The sequence below is a fragment of the Somniosus microcephalus genome, chromosome 4 (genome assembly GCF_052327205.1).
Source record: "Somniosus microcephalus isolate GS21.2 chromosome 4, FLI_Smic_1.0, whole genome shotgun sequence".
NCBI classification, from domain to species: domain Eukaryota; kingdom Metazoa; phylum Chordata; class Chondrichthyes; order Squaliformes; family Somniosidae; genus Somniosus; species Somniosus microcephalus.
The window spans coordinates 2360663-2377300 of NC_140990.1; the positions used below are offsets into that span (position 1 = coordinate 2360663).

The window sequence follows — 16638 nt, forward strand, 5'->3', positions numbered from 1 at the left end:
GAGTTACAGGCTGGAATCTAATCGAGGGGTTCAGGGTGGGTTTATATATAGAATAACAGATACCCGGGAGTGAGTTACAGGCTGGAATCTAATCGAGGGGTTCAGGGGGTTTATATATAGAATAACAGATACCCGGGAGTGAGTTACAGGCTGGAATCTAATCGAGGGGTTCGGGGGGTTTATATATAGAATAACAGATACCCGGGAGTGAGTTACAGGCTGGAATCTAATCGAGGGGTTCGCGGGGTTTATATATAGAATAACAGATACCCGGGAGTGAGTTACAGGCTGGAATCTAATCGAGGGGTTCAGGGTGGGTTTATATATAGAATAACAGATTCCCGGGAGTGAGTTACAGGCTGGAATCTAATCGAGGGGTTCGGGGGGTTTATATATAGAATATCTGATACCCGGGAGTGAGTTACAGGCTGGAATCTAATCGAGGGGTTCAGGGGGTTTATATATCGAATAACAGATACCTGGGAGTGAGTTACAGGCTGGAATCTAATCGAGGGGTTCAGGGTGGGTTTATATATCGAATAACAGATACCCAGGAGTGATTTGCAGGCTGGAATCTAATCGAGGGTTTCGGGGGGTTTATATATAGAATAACAGATACCCGGGAGTGAGTTACAGGCTGGAATCTAATCGAGGGGTTCGGGGGGTTTATATATAGAATAACAGATACCCGGGAGTGAGTTACAGGCTGGAATCTAATCGAGGGGTTCGGGGGGGGTTATATATAGAATAACAGATACCCGGGAGTGAGTTACAGGCTGGAATCTAATCGAGGGGTTCGGGGTGTTTTTATATAGAATAACAGATACCCGGGAGTGAGTTACAGGCTGGAATCTAATCGAGGGGCTCGGGGGCTTTATATATAGAATAACAGATACCCGGGAGTGAGTTACAGGCTGGAATCTAATCGAGGGGTTCGGGGGGTTTATATATAGAATAACAGATACCCGGGAGTGAGTTACAGGCTGGAATCTAATCGAGGGGTTCAGGGTGGGTTTATATATAGAATAACAGATTCCCGGGAGTGAGTTACAGGCTGGAATCTAATCGAGGGGTTCGGGGGGTTTATATATAGAATAACAGGTACCCGGGTGTGAGTTACAGGCTGGAATCTAATCGAGGGGTTCGGGGGGTTTATATATAGAATAACCGATACCCGGGAGTGAGTTACAGGCTGGAATCTAATCGAGGGGTTCGGGGGTTTTATATATAGAATAACAGATACCCGGGAGTGAGTTACAGGCTGGAATCTAATCGAGGGGTTCGGGGGTTTATATATAGAATAACAGATACCCGGGAGTGAGTTACAGACTGGAATCTAATCGAGGGGTTCGGGGGGTTTATATATAGAATAACCGATACCCGGGAGTGAGTTCCAGGCTGGAATCTAATCGAGGGGTTCGGGGGGTTTATATATAGAATAACAGATACCCGGGAGTGAGTTACAGGCTGGAATCTAATCGAGGATTTCGGGGGGTTTATATATAGAATAACAGATACCCGGGAGTGAGTTACAGACTGGAATCTAATCGAGGGGTTCGGGGGGTTTATTAATAGAATAACAGATACCCGGGAGTGAGTTACAGGCTGGAATCAAATCGAGTGGTTCGGGGGGTTTATATATAGAATAACAGATACCCGGGAGTGAGTTACAGGCTGGAATCTAATTTCCTCGTTATCCTACGGGTCGTTAATCTGTATTATTTTTCAGGACACTCTGAGCTAACGGGGGCACGGATCAATCATGACGTCTGAAGATTTTGATGTTGTCATCGAGGCCATGCTGGAGGCCCCGTACAAGAAAGCGGTAACTAGATCAAATTCTTCCATCCTAACCCATGTTTCAGGTTGGGAGCAAATCCATTCTTCTTCAAAAATCCACACTGTCGCACCTCCCGTCGGCCAGACACAGCTCCCTCAGTACTGCCCCTCCGACAGTGCGGCGCTCCCTCAGTACTGCCCCTCCGACAGTGCGGCGCTCCCTCAGTACTGCCCCTCCGACAGTGCGGCGCTCCCTCAGTGCTGCCCCTCCGACAGTGCGGCCCTCCCTCAGTACTGCCCCTCCGACAGCGCGGCGCTCCCTCAGTACTGCCCCTCCGACAGTGCAGCGCTCCCTCAGTACTGCCACTCCGACAGTGCAGCGCTCCCTCAGTACTGCCCCTCCGACAGTGCGGCGCTCCCTCAGTACTGCCCCTCCGACAGTGCGGCGCTCCCTCAGTACTGCCCCTCCGACGGTGCGGCCCTCCCTCAGTACTGCCCCTCCGACAGCGCGGCGCTCCCTCAGTACTGCCCCTCTGACAGTGCGGCGCTCCCTCAGTACTGCCCCTCCGACAGTGCAGCGCTCCCTCAGTACTGCCCCTCCGACAGTGCAGCACTCCCTCAGTACTGCCCCTCCGACAGTGCGGCGCTCCCTCAGTACTGCCCCTCCGACAGTGCGGCGCTCCCTCAGTACTGCCCCTCCGACAGCGCGGCGCTCCCTCAGTACTGCCCCTACGACAGCGCGGTGCTCCCTCAGTACTGCCCCTCCGACAGCGCGGTGCTCCCTCAGTACTGCTCCTCCGACAGCGCGGCGCTCCCTCAGTACTGCTCCTCCGACAGCGCGGCGCTCCCTCAGTACTGCTCCTCCGACAGCGCGGCACTCCCTCAGTACTGCCCCTCCGACAGTGCGGCGCTCCCTCAGTACTGCCCTTCCGACAGCGCGGCGCTCCCTCAGTACTGCCCCTCCGACAGTGCAGCAGTCCCTCAGTACTGCCCCTCCGACAGTGCAGCACTCCCTCAGTACTGTCCTTCCGACAGTGCGGCGCTCCCTCAGTACTGTCCTTCCGACAGTGCAGCGCTCCCTCAGTACTGCCCCTCCGACATTGCGGCGCTCCCTCAGTACTGACCCTCTGACAGTGCAGCGCTCCCTCAGTACTGTCCCTCCCACAGTGCGGCGCTCCCTCAGTACTGACCCTCTGACAGTGCAGCGCTCCCTCAGTACTGTCCCTCCCACAGTGCGGCGCTCCCTCAGTACTGACCCACTGACAATGCAGCACTCCCTCAGTACTGTCCTTCCGACTGTGCGGTGCTCCCTCAGTACTGCCCCTCCGACAGTGCAGCGCTCCCTCAGTACTGCCCCTCCGACAGTGCGGCGCTCCCTCAGTACTGACCCTCTGACAGTGCAGCGCTCCCTCAGTACTGTCCCTCCCACAGTGCGGCGCTCCCTCAGTACTGACCCTCTGACAGTGCAGCGCTCCCTCAGTACTGTCCCTCCCACAGTGCGGCGCTCCCTCAGTACTGACCCACTGACAATGCAGCGCTCCCTCAGTACTGTCCCTCCCACAGTGCGGCGCTCCCTCAGTACTGCCTCTCCAACAGTGCGGCGATCCCTCAGTACTGACCCTCTGACAGTGCAGCACTCCCTCAGTACTGCCCCTTCGCCATATATCTGTTATATTTATATATATACGCACTGTCGGAGGGGCAAGTTCTGAGGGAGCGCCGCACTGTCGGAGGGGCAGTACTGAGGGAGCGCCGCACTGTTGGAGGGGCAGTACTGAGGGAGCGCTGCACTGTCGGAGGGGCAGTACTGAGGGAGTGCTGCACTGTCGGAGGGGCAATACTGAGGGAGCGCCGCACTGTCGGAGGGGCAGTACTGAGGGAGCGCCGCACTGTCGGAGGTGCAGTACTGAAGGAGTGCTGCACTGTTTGAGGGGCAGTGCTGAGGGAGCGCCGCACTGTCGGAGGGGCAGCACTGAGGGAGCGCCGCACTGTCGGAGATGCAGTACTGAGGGAGCACCGCACTGTCGGAGGGGCAGTGCTGAGGGAGCGCCGCACTGTCGGTGGGGCAGTACTGAGGGAGCACCACACTGTCGGAGGGGCAGAACTGAGGGAGCGCCGCACTGTCGGAGGGGCGGCACTCAGGGAGTGCCGCACTGTTGGAGGTGCAGTACTGAAGGAGCACCGCACTGTCGGATGTGCAGTTCTCCATTGTGTCTTGGCCCCAATATTGATCCCTCAACCAACATTGGTAAAACAGATTATCCCGTCTTTTAACACATTGCTGATTGTGGGAGCTTGCTGTGCACAAATAGGCTGTGGCATTTCCTGCATTACAACAGTGACTACACTTCAAAAAAAGTACTTAATTGGCTGTAAAGCGCCATGGGACTTCCCAAGGTGTTGAAAGGCGCTATATAAATGCAATTCTTTATTTCATCCTGACTCAGCCAAGCTGATACCCGCCAGAGTCTGGACTCTCGCCTGTTTTTGAGTCTGTCGTCAATTAATAATCGATATACTCTATGATGGTCTGACTGAGAGTTATTAAGCGCACTGTATTTGCCGCAGGGTTAGGATGGATCTGAAAATGCCCCTCGCATGGCAAGATCCCAGGTACAGTATGCCAGCAGCAGCCCTGAGTAAGGGGGTCCCTTCGGAACTAATCGAGAAGATGCAGCAGTGGCGAGATCCTTGGTGTCTGCCACCCTCCCGTGGGGGGTGGTTGTGGGGGTGAAGGGGATGTCGGCCCCTCCCCCAAGCCTGGGTCAGTGTCTGGGTTCCACCAGCTCCCAGTTGCCACCCCCCATTCCCTTAGCCCTCCCCCATTGCCCCTTTCCCTTCCTCTCATCGCGTCCCTTCCCCTCCCATCTCACCCCTTCCCAACTCATCACATCCCCATTCTATCCTAATCCATCCCATTCCTTCTCTTCTCACCATCCCCGTCCACTTCCCATTCCCTGCCATCCCATTCTGGCCCATTCATTCCCTTCCCATGCCAGTCCAATCCCATCCCATCCCAACTCATCACATCCCCATCGCATCCCATCCCTTCCCATCCCATTTCCTCCTGTCCCATCCCATTCCCTCCCATTCCATCTATTCCCATCCCTTCCCAACTCATCACATCCCCATTCTATCCTAACCCCATCCCATCCCTTCCCATCCCATCCCTTCTGAACCCATCTCACCCCTTCCCCTCTCCCATTTCCCTTCCCCATCCCATTCACTTCCATCCCATCCGAATTCCATCCCTTCCCACCCCACCGCATCCCACCCTGTTCCATCCCATTCCATTCAATCCCATGCCATCCCATCCCCATCCTACCCCATCCCATTCCCTTCCCAATCCCTTTCCACTTCCCAATTCCTCCCATCCCTTCACATCCCTTCCCATCACACACCAGCCCATCCCATCACATCTCATACCTTCGCCTTTCACCTTTCCATCCCAATCTCTTCCCCATTCCCATCCCATCCCATCTCAGAGACGCCTTTGTCTACCCAAGGGCCAATATTGACTTCAAAAGCCATAGGGAAGGGTGGAGAAGGGTAGAAGATGGCAGAAGGGTCAAAGCAAGAGGGCAACCATTGGGTCTGCTCGATGCTACTTTACTGAAGTCCGGCATTGGGTCTGACCTGTAGTATCGCCTCCTGCCTGGGAATTGTACGGTGATGAAACAGGAGCCGCTCCCAATACCATCACTTCATTTCATTTTATTATTAATTCCTCCCATCGTTACCCTCCTTCTCCAGTAACCCTTTCATCTCCCAACATTTGCGGCGCAATGATTTTGAACTGGGCTCAACACTTTCCTTTCTTTCACTTCTCACCCAGAACGAAAGATTCAAAACCAAGGGTTTCAACAAGGAGAACCAGAGGAGGTGAGTCTCGATAAAGTTCATTCTCGGGTGGACAATCTAGGCAGAGCTCCCTCTACACTGTCCCATCAAACAGTCGCAGGGCAGGTACAGCACGGGTTAGATACAGAGTAAAGCTCCCTCTACACTGTCCCATCAAACACTCCCAGGACAGGTACAGCACAGGTTAGATAGAGAGTAAAGCTCCCTCTACACTGTCCCATCAAACACTCCCAGGGCAGGTACAGCACGGGTTAGATACAGAGTAAATCTCCCTCTACACTGTCCCATCAAACACTCCCAGGGCAGGTACAGCACAGGTTAGATACAGAGTAAAGCTCCCTCTACACTGTCCCATCAAACACTCCCAGGGCAGGTACAGCACGGGTTAGATACAGAGTAAAGCTCCCTCTACACTGTCCCATCAAACACTCCCAGGGCAGGTACAGCACGGGTTAGATACAGAGTAAAGCTCCCTCTACACTGTCCCATCAAACACTCCCAGGGCAGGTACAGCACGGGTTAGATACAGAGTAAATCTCCCTCTACACTGTCCCATCAAACACTCCCAGGGCAGGTACAGCACGGATTAGATACAGAGTAAAGCTCCCTCTACACTGTCCCATCAAACACTCCCAGGGCAGGTACAGCACGGGGTTAGATACAGAGTAAAGCTCCCTCTACACTGTCCCATCAAACACTCCCAGGGCAGGTACAGCACGGGTTAGATACAGAGTAAAGCTCCCTCTACACTGTCCCATCAAACACTCCCAGGGCAGGTACAATGGGTTAGATAGAGAGTAAAGCTCCCTCTACACTGTCCCATCAAACACTCCCAGGCCAGGTACAGCATGGGTTAGATACAGAATAAAGCTCCCTCTACACTGTCCCATCAAACACTCCCAGGGCAGGTACAGCAAGGGTTAGATACAGAGTAAAGCTCCCTCTACACTGTCCCATCAAACACTTCCAGGGCAGGTACAGCATGTGTGAGATATAGAGTAAAGCTCCCTCAACACTGTCCCATCAAACACTCCCAGGGCAGGTACAGCACGGGTTAGATACAGAATAAAGCTCCCTCTACACTGTCCCATCAAACACTCCCAGGGCAGGTACAGCACGGGTTAGATACAGAGTAAAGTTTCCTCTACACTGTCCCATCAAACACTCCCAGGGCAGGTACAGCAAGGGTTAGATACAGAGTAAAGCTCCCTCTACACTGTCCCATCAAACATTCCCAGGGCAGGTACAGCACGGGTTAGATACAGAGTAAAGCTCCCTCTACACTGTCCCATCAAACACTCCCAGGGCAGGTACAGCATGGGTTAGATACAGAGTAAATCTCCCTTTACACTGTCCCATCAAACACTCCCAGGGCAGGTACAGCACGGGTTAGATACAGAGTAAAGCTCCCTCTACACTGTCCCATCAAACACTCCCAGGGCAGGTACAGCACGGGTTAGATACAGAGTAAAGCTCCCTCTACACTGTCCCATCAAACACTCCCAGGGCAGGTACAGCACGGGTTAGATACAGAGTAAAGCTCCCTCTACAGTGTCCCATCAAACACTCCCAGGGCAGGTACAGCACGGCTTAGATACAGAGTAAAGCTCCCTCTACACTGTCCCATCAAACACTCCCAGGGCAGGTACAGCACGGCTTAGATACAGAGTAAAGCTCCCTCTACACTGTCCCATCAAACACTCCCAGGGCAGGTACAGCAGGGGTTAGATACAGAGTAAAGCTTCCTCTACACTGTCCCATCAAACACTCCCAGGGCAGGTACAGCATGGGTTAGATACAGAGTAAAGCTCCCTCTACACTGTCCCATCAAACACTCCCAGGGCAGGTACAGCAGGGGTTAGATACAGTGTAAAGCTCCCTCTACACTGTCCCATCAAACACTCTCAGGGCAGGTACAGCACGGGTTAGATACAGAGTAAAGCTCCCTCTACACTGTCCCATCAAACACTCCCAGGGCAGGTACAGCACGGGTTAGATACAGAGTAAAGCTCCCTCTACACTGTCCTATCAAACACTCCCAGGGCAGGTACAGCACGGCTTAGATACAGAGTAAAGCTCCCTCTACACTGTCCCATCAAACACTCCCAGGGCAGGTACAGCAGGGGTTAGATACAGTGTAAAGCTCCCTCTACACTGTCCCATCAAACACTCTCAGGGCAGGTACAGCACGGGTTAGATACAGAGTAAAGCTCCCTCTACACTGTCCCATCAAACACTCCCAGGGCAGGTACAGCACGGGTTAGATACAGAGTAAAGCTCCCTCTACACTGTCCTATCAAACACTCCCAGGGCAGGTACAGCACGGCTTAGATACAGAGTAAAGCTCCCTCTACACTGTCCCATCAAACACTCCCAGGGCAGGTACAGCATGGGTTATGTTGTGTATGTACCTTTAAGAGAATAACTGGTCTCAGACTGCAGTACCGGCAGTGACCACCCCTGTATAAAAGGCGCTAGAGAGCCTCTGTTGTTTAGTTTCGTTTATGCCTTTCACCAGCGAAGATCTGTTTGTTTCCTCTCCTGCTAGTCCGTGTCTCAATCATTCACGGACTTAACACTGGCGACGAGTAAGAAACAAACTTACCTGCAACTCAGCAGCAGCTCCGACGACGTTGTTGAAGGTCGGAGCCGGAAAAAAAAGGAAATAAAAGAGGCCATTGGAACTCGAGAAACGGGCGTTGACCGTCAATCATCGGTTTGAAAACTTGCAGGAGAGGCTGTCCAGAGCCAGGCTGGGTTCCTCGGTCCGTGGTTTCCCAGCTAATTGGGCTGGTGACAGGTAGTGCTCTGATCCTTCCTGGGCTGCGGCGCGCTGAAGCTCGATCGGGTGGCTTTTCAACGGGGCCGGGCAGCGAGTCGGGAAGCAAAGAGAGAGAGAGAGGGTGGAGCACACAGGGCGCGGCCGGTGCTTCGAAGCTGGGCAGCGTTCGGACCTCAGAAGAGGGAGGGAAGTGTCCCAGAGGGTCCGCTCCACGACGGGAAAATAATCAAAGAAAAAGAATACGCGCAAGAAACCGTGGAAAGCAGCGCTAACAACAGCGGGGAAGAAGGCAAAGCGCGGGAGGCGCCATTTTTTAAAATCGGGGAAGAAGGCAAAGCGCGGGAGGCGCCATTTTATATTTGCAAGATGCCGAAGACTGGCTGTATCACTGCTTTTGATAATACATTACCGGACTGGACCACGTATGTGGAAAGAGTCGAGGTATATTTCGAGGCAAACGATATAGTGGAGGGGAAAAAGGCATCGATATTGTTAAACTTAATGGGCGCTAGAATGTACGGCCTATTGCGGGGCCTGATTACTCCAGCCAAACCGAAGGCGAAGAGTTTTAACGAAATTGTTGCTGTCCTACAGGAACACTTAAACCCTGCACCGCTGTTGATAGCAGAAAGATTTAAATTCCACAGGAGAACTCAGCACAAAGATGAGAGCAATGCTGAGTATCTTACGGAACTACGCAAGCTATCAAAGCACTGCCAGTTCGGGGCAGGACTGGCAGATACCCTACGGGACAAATTTGTCTGTGGACTCCTGAGTGAAGGAACACAGAAGAAGTTACTCGCAGAAAAAGAGCTGACGCTAGATAAGGCTTTCAGCGTGGCAGTATCGTATGAAGCAGCAGCCAGGGGAGCTGCAGAAATTCAACAAAAACCACAGGAATACGGCACCCATGAAATGACACGGGGATTTGCAAGATGTTATCGCTGCGGCAGGACTAACCATGACCAGAAGGACTGCTGGTCCAAAGACAAAATATGCAGACAATGCGGGAAGATTGGACACATTGCACGAGTTTGTAGGTCTGGGAAGAAGACCAGCAACAACAAAAAGGCTACTAAGGAACCGTACAAGAAAGTACAAAAGATGACGGACAGTAGTTCCGAAGACCAGATGAGCGATAGTGAATCCGAGAACAGGAGATTAAGCTGTCTCAAACTTCACAATGTAATCGCAAAAGAGGATCACCGAACCATTTGGGTCACCCTCACGATAGCAGGGTCCCAAGTTAAAATGGAATTGGATACAGGATCAGCGCTAACCGTCATGAATCGAAGAGACTACGAGCGGCTATTTTCACACATACACTTGAGAGAGACATCCATCATCTTGACGACGTATACGGGGCAAAAAGTATACCCCAGAGGAAAAATAAGGGTGCCTGTCGAATACAATGGCAAGAAAATACGGAAATTGTATCTCTACATACTGCCAAATGGTGGACCACCGTTATTTGGACGGGAATGGATCAGGAAGATAAACTTAGATTGGCATTCCATTCATGCAATGATGGTGGACGGTAAAAAAGATGAAGACGTCACTCCTGGACGATTGTCAACAATCTTAGCTAATGCCAAAGAGGTATTTCAACAAGAACTGAGCACGCTTAAAGGCGTAACCGCCTCGTTAAAAATAGAAGAGAATGCAGTTCCCAAGTTTTTCAAAGCGAGACCGGTACCATATGCAATTCGCCCAGCCGTCGAGGCAGAGCTGGAGAATCTGGAGAAGGCGGGTGTGTTGTCTAAGGTCGACTGGAGCGAGTGGGCGACCCCCATCGTTCCTGTCACGAAGAAAACGTTAAGCAATAAGTCCGGAGAGCCAAGGAAGATTCGCATCTGTGGGGATTTCAAGGTGACGGTGAACCCTGTCCTTCACACAGTACAATATCCTCTTCCAAGGATAGAAGACATCTTCGCCTCACTGTCTGGAGGGAAGCGTTTTACAAAAATTGACCTAGCACAAGCATATTTGCAGATGGAGGTTGAAGAGTCCTCTAGGAAGTATCTCACAATAAACACTCACAAAGGTCTTTACCAGTATCATGGATTGGTATTCGGAGTAGCATCGGCTCCGGCGGTATGGCAAAGAGCGATGGAACAAGTCCTGCAAGGGATTCCGGGGACTCAGTGTCACTTGGACGACATCCTTGTAACAGGTGAAGATGACAGTGAACACCTTAACAACCTAGAACAGGTGCTCACTAGACTACGGGAACATGGGCTGCGAGCCAGCCGCCCCAAGTGCGAATTTTTTAAGAAACAGATATCGTATTGTGGCCACGTGATTGATGAAGAGGGGTTACATAAGTCCCCTGACAAAATTGAAGCGGTTGTTAAGGCCCCAGCGCCTGAAAATGTGTTGCAACTGAGGTCATTCCTCGGGTTGGTGAATTACTATCATAAGTTTTTGCTGAATTTGTTGACAATTCTGCACCCACTGAACGCTCTGCTGCGAACGGGGGTAGCATGGAAATGGAGCGATGATTGTAAACGTGCTTTTCAGAAGAGTAAGGACTTAATCACTTCGAAGGAAGTATTGGCTCACTACAACCCAGCACTGCCAATTAGGCTGGCGTGTGATGCGTCTCCCTACGGCATTGGGGCGGTACTGTCACATAAATTCCTTGATGGTTTGGAGAGGCAGATAGCTTTTGCGTCACGCTCGTTAACTTCTGCCGAGCGTAACTACGCCCAGATTGACAGAGAGGCCCTCAGCCTAGTGTGGGGGGTGAAGAAGTTCAATCACTATCTGCACGGTCAAAAATTTACTCTACTAACCGATCATCAACCTCTTGTTGCCATTTTCAACCCTCAGAAGGGCGTACCGATAATGACAGCACAACGGCTGCAGAGATGGTCCCTTTTCCTAGGGGCACACCAATATGACATCGAGTACAAAGGAACTAAACAGCATGGAAATGCTGATGGATTGTCACGTCTACTGTTGCCGACGGTGGAAGAAGAAGACCTTGCAGTGGATCCAATGGAGTTATTCCACTCGACCATAGTCGAATGTCTCCCTGTGACGAATGAAAACATAGAAAAGGAAACACGGAATGACCCGACACTATCACGGGTCTATGATTTAACGGTGAAGGGAGTGGCCCTCATCTCCATGGCAAAGGGTGCACATTGATTTTGCAGGTCCCTTCATGGACTCGATGTTTTTAATTGCGGTGGATGCACATTCAAAGTGGCCAGAGGTAATAAAAATGTCCTCAACCACCACGGAAAAAACTATCACAGTTTTACGAACCATATTCGCCAGGAATGGGCTGCCTGAACAGATTTGCTCTGACAATGGACCACAGTTTGTGTCTGAAGAGTTCCGGAGGTTCTTAAAGAACAATGGTGTTAAGCATTACACATCTGCCCCATATCATCCAGCCACTAATGGATTGGCCGAGAGGTTTGTCCAAACATTCAAGAAGGCTATCAAGGCAATGTGTAATGAAGAGATACCCCTACAACACAAGGTGGACAACTTCTTGTTTGCCTACCGGAATGCGACACATGCGATTACCAACCAAACTCCAGCCATTATGTTCTTCAATCGAAGACTACGATGTCGCTTGGATTTGGTTAAGCCAAACGTCCGAAGAGATGTGGAGAACAGGCAGTTTCAGAATATGAATGAAAGGCCGACCAGGAGTTTTAAGATAGGGCAACCAGTTTTGGCCCGGGACTACCGCACTGAGAAATGGCAACCAGGAACGATTTGTACATGACAAGGACCTCTCATGTATACCGTGGACGTTGGGGAGAGCATTGTAAGACGCCATGCTGACCAGATTCTAGAGTCACTGGAAAACGTCAAATCTACACCACGATCTGATACACCTGGTAATGAAATCGACGTTCCAATTGCAGCTACCGCAGAACCGGTAATATTGGAAGCAGATGAACCAAACAACGATGTTGATTCCGACTCAACATTGCCAGAAGAACCTGATACCCCAAAGAGGCGTTATCCAGACAGAATCAGGAAGCCTCCTCAAAGACTGAACTTATAATTGCTTAAACTTAACCAATGTATCTAGCAACTGTAATTGTGATTGTAATTCGTTATCATTTAGTTGTTAAATGAATGTTTTGTACTGTTTATCTAAAAGGGGAGGAATTGTTGTGTATGTACCTTTCAGAGAATAACTGGTCTCAGACTGCAGTACCGGCAGTGACCACCCCTGTATAAAAGGCGCTAGAGAGCCTCTGTTGTTTAGTTTCGTTTATGCCTTTCACCAGTAAAGATCTGTTTGTTTTCTCTCCTGCTAGTCCGTGTCTCAAACATTCACGGACTTAACAGGTTAGATACAGAGTAAAGCTCCCTCTACACTGTCCCATCAAACACTCCCAGGGCAGGTACAGCACGGGGTTAGATACAGAGTAAAGCTCCCTCTACACTGTCCCATCAAACACTCCCAGGGCAGGTACAGCACGGGGTTAGATACAGAGTCAAGCACCCTCTACACTGTCCCATCAAACACTCCCAGGGCAGGTACAGCACGGGTTAGATACAGAGTAAAGCTCCCGCTACACTGTCCCAACAAACACTCCCAGGGCAGGTACAGCACGGGTTAGATACAGAGTAAAGCGCCCTCTACACTGTCCCATCAAACACTCCCAGGGCAGGTACAGCACGGGTTAGATACAGAGTCAAGCTCCCTTTACATTGTCCCATCAAACACTCCCAGGGCAGGTACAGCACGGGGTTAGATACAGAGTAAAGCTCCCTCTACACTGTCCCATCAACACACCCAGGGCAGGTACAGCACGGGTTATATACAGAGTAAAGCTCCCTCCACACTGACCCCATCAAACACTCCCAGGGCAGGTACAGCATGGGTTAGATACAGAGTAAAGCTCCCTCTACACTGTTCCATCAAACACTCCCAGGGCAGGTGCACCACGGGTTAGATACAGAGTAAAGCTCCCTCTGCACTGTGCAATCAAACATTCCCAGGGCAGGTACAGAACGGGTTAGACACAGACTAAAGTGCCCTCTACACTGTCCCATTAAACACTCCCAGGGCATGTACAGCAGGGGGTTAGATACAGTGTAAAGCTCCCTCTACACTGTCCCATCAAACTCTCTCAGGGCAGGTACAGCACAGGTTAGACACATAGTAAAGCTCCCTCTACACTTTCCCATCAAACACTCCCAGGGCAGGTACAGCACGGGTCAGATATAGTGTAAAACTCCCTCTACATTGTCCCCATCAAACACTCCCAGGGCAGGTACAGCACGGGTTAGACACAGAGTAACGCTGCCTCTACACTGTCCCATCAAACACTCCCAGGGCAGGTACAGCACAGGTTAGATACAGTGTAAAGCTCCCTCTACATTGTCCCTGTTGTGTATGTGCCTTTAAGAGAAGAGCTGATTCTATACTGCAGTACCGGCAGTGACCACCCCTGTATATAAAGCCATAGCAGGCTTTTGTATTTCAGTCTTGAATTACTCCCTGTTCAGTAAATACCTGTTTTATTGTTCTCCTGCAGTCTGAGTATTATTGATCCTCGGCCACTACACTGGCGACGGGCAGGTTTGAACTCACCTGCAGTAGTGCATCACCTCACGGGGATCTTTTCCCTAAAGAGAAGCTTCTTGGAGGTCGAATTCTGAACGGCGGGCGTCGACCACGGGCAACCTCCCAGGGATCCATCGGAGATTTGCAGGGGAGGCTGTGGAGAGCTGGGCCTGGCTCCCCAGTCGAGGTGTTCCAGCAAGTCGTGCTGGTAGCAGGCAGTGCGCTGACCCTTCCGGACTGCGGCGGGCTCGGGCTCGGTTGAGCGGCTCTGCAAAGGGGCCGTGCAGCGTCGTCGGGAGGAAGAGAGGGAGAGAGGGTGGAGCGCACAGGGCGCGGTCGGTGCTCAAGAACAGGGCAGCGTGGAGAGGATAGAATGCGGGGAAGGACAAGTGAGATGCGTCGAAGCCGCGGGTCACCGCCATTACCCTGTAGAATGCTAGGAGCAGCGTGGCAGCAAGGGGAAGAAGGAAAAGCGTGGGAGGCGACATTTTATTCCATTGGGGAAGAAGAAAAAGCGTGTGAGGCGCCATTTAAAACCACCCAAGATGCCAAAAAGTGGCAGTATCACTGCTTTCGACAACGAGGTAGAAGACTGGACCACGTATGTGGAAAGAATTGAAGTGTACTGTGAGGCAAATGAGGTGGCCGATGGAAAGAAGGCGTCGGTATTATTAAATTTGATGGGCGCGAGAACGTACGGCCTATTGCGGAATTTAATTACCCCAGCTAAACCAATGGAGAAAAGTTTTGAGGAGATTGTTAATATCTTACAGGAACACCTAAACCTTACACCGCTACTGATAGCAGAAAGATTCAAGTTCCATAAAAGAAACCAGCACAAAGATGAGAGCAATGCTGACTCTCTTACTGAACTACGCAAGTTATCGAAGCACTGCCAGTTCGGAGCAGGACTGGCAGACACCTTGCGAGATAAGTTTGTCTGCGGGCTCCAGAGAGAAGGAACCCAGAAACGACTACTTTCGGAAAAGGACCTGGCGCTAGAACAGACTTCCAGCGTCGAAGCAGCAGCACGGGGAGCTGCGGAAATACAACAGAAACCATAGGAATACAGCGCTAACGAAATGGCGTAGGGAGCAGAAAAGTGCTATCGCTGCGGCAGAACAACCCATGATCAGAAGGACTGCTGGGTTAAGGACAAAGTATGCAGGCAATGTGGGAAAATGGGACATATAGCAAGAGTCTGCAGGTCGGGAAAGAAAACCAACACTACAAGAACTACTAAGGAAAAGTACAAGAAAGTAAAGAAATTGACAGACAGTAGTTCGGAAGATCAGGAGAGTGATTAAAGACTCCGGGAGCAGGAGACTAAGTTGTCTAAAGTTACACAACGTGATCGCAAAGGAGGATCACCGAACCATTTGGGTCACCCTCATGATAGCAGGGTCCCCAGTAAAGATGGAATTGGACACAGGATCAGCCCTAACTGTCATGAATCGACGAGGCTATGAGCGGCTATTCTCACACATACCCTTGAAGGACATGTCCATTGTATTGAAGACATACACGGGGCAAAAAGTCTACCCCAGAGGAAAAATAAGGGTGCCAGTTGAATACAACGGCAAGGAAACACAGAAACTGTATCTATATATACTACAAGATGGAGGACCATCATTATTGGGATGTGAATGGATCCGAAAAATACAATTGGATTGGCATTCCATTCAGGCGCTAACTGTGACTGATAAAAAGGATGATGACGTCACACCTGGACGACTGTCAAAAATTCTAACTGACGCGAAAGAGGTGTTCCAACAAGGACTTGGGACTCTAAAAGGAGTAACGGCAACGATAAAAATCGAAGATAATGCAAACCCAAATTTTTTTAAGGCCAGACCGGTACCTTACGCGATCCGCCCAGCCGTTGAAGCAGAGCTGGAGAGTCTGGAGCGTTCGGGTGTGCTGTCCAAGGTGGACTGGAGCAAGTGGGCCACACCCATCATTCCTGTAATGAAGAAATCATTGAGCAGCATGGCTGGGGAACCGAAGAAGGTTTGCATCTGTGGGGACTTCAAGGTAACTGTGAACCCAGTCCTGCACACAGTACAATATCCACTTCCACGGATAGAAGATATTTTCGCCTCACTATCTGGAGGGAAACGCTATACAAAGATTGATCTGGCCCAAGCGTATCTACAAATGGAGGTGGAAGAAGCGTCTAGGAAATACCTCACGATAAACACTCACAAAGGCCTTTACCAGTACAATCGACTGGTATTTGGGGTAGCATCAGCCCCGGCTATTTGGCAGAGGGCGATGGAACAAGTCCTGCAAGGGATCCCGGGGACCCAGTGTTATTTGGACGACATCCTGGTTACAGGCGGAAATGACAGTGAACACCTTGCCAACCTGGAGCAGGTGCTCACGAGATTACAGGAATATGGGCTACGAGCCAACCGCCCCAAATGCGAGTTCTTCAGGAGACAAATCTCATATTGTGGCCACATGATTGATGAGGAAGGGTTGCATAAGTCGCCGGGCAAGATTGAGGCTGTAGTCAAGGCTCCAGCACCGGAAAATGTGTCGCAACTGATGTCGTTCCTCGGGTTGGTGAACTACTATCATAAGTTCTTGCCGAATTTATCTACAATTCTGCACCCACTGAACGCCCTACTGCAAACTGGAGTAACATGGAAATGGAGTGAGGAGTGTA

At 51.0% G+C, this 16638-nt stretch overlaps 1 protein-coding gene across 1 annotated transcript in view; it reads left to right on the plus strand.

Moving 5' to 3' along the window:
- Positions 1–1762: 1762 nt before the first annotated feature.
- LOC147118175 (RNA-binding protein 39-like) overlaps positions 1763–16638 on the plus strand; it is a 105399-nt gene continuing 90523 nt past the window's right edge. Inside the window, exon 1 of the mRNA XM_085983671.1 lies at positions 1763–1825. Coding sequence (XP_085839797.1) covers positions 1763–1825 — 63 coding nt within the window. The remainder of the gene's footprint in view (positions 1826–16638) is intronic.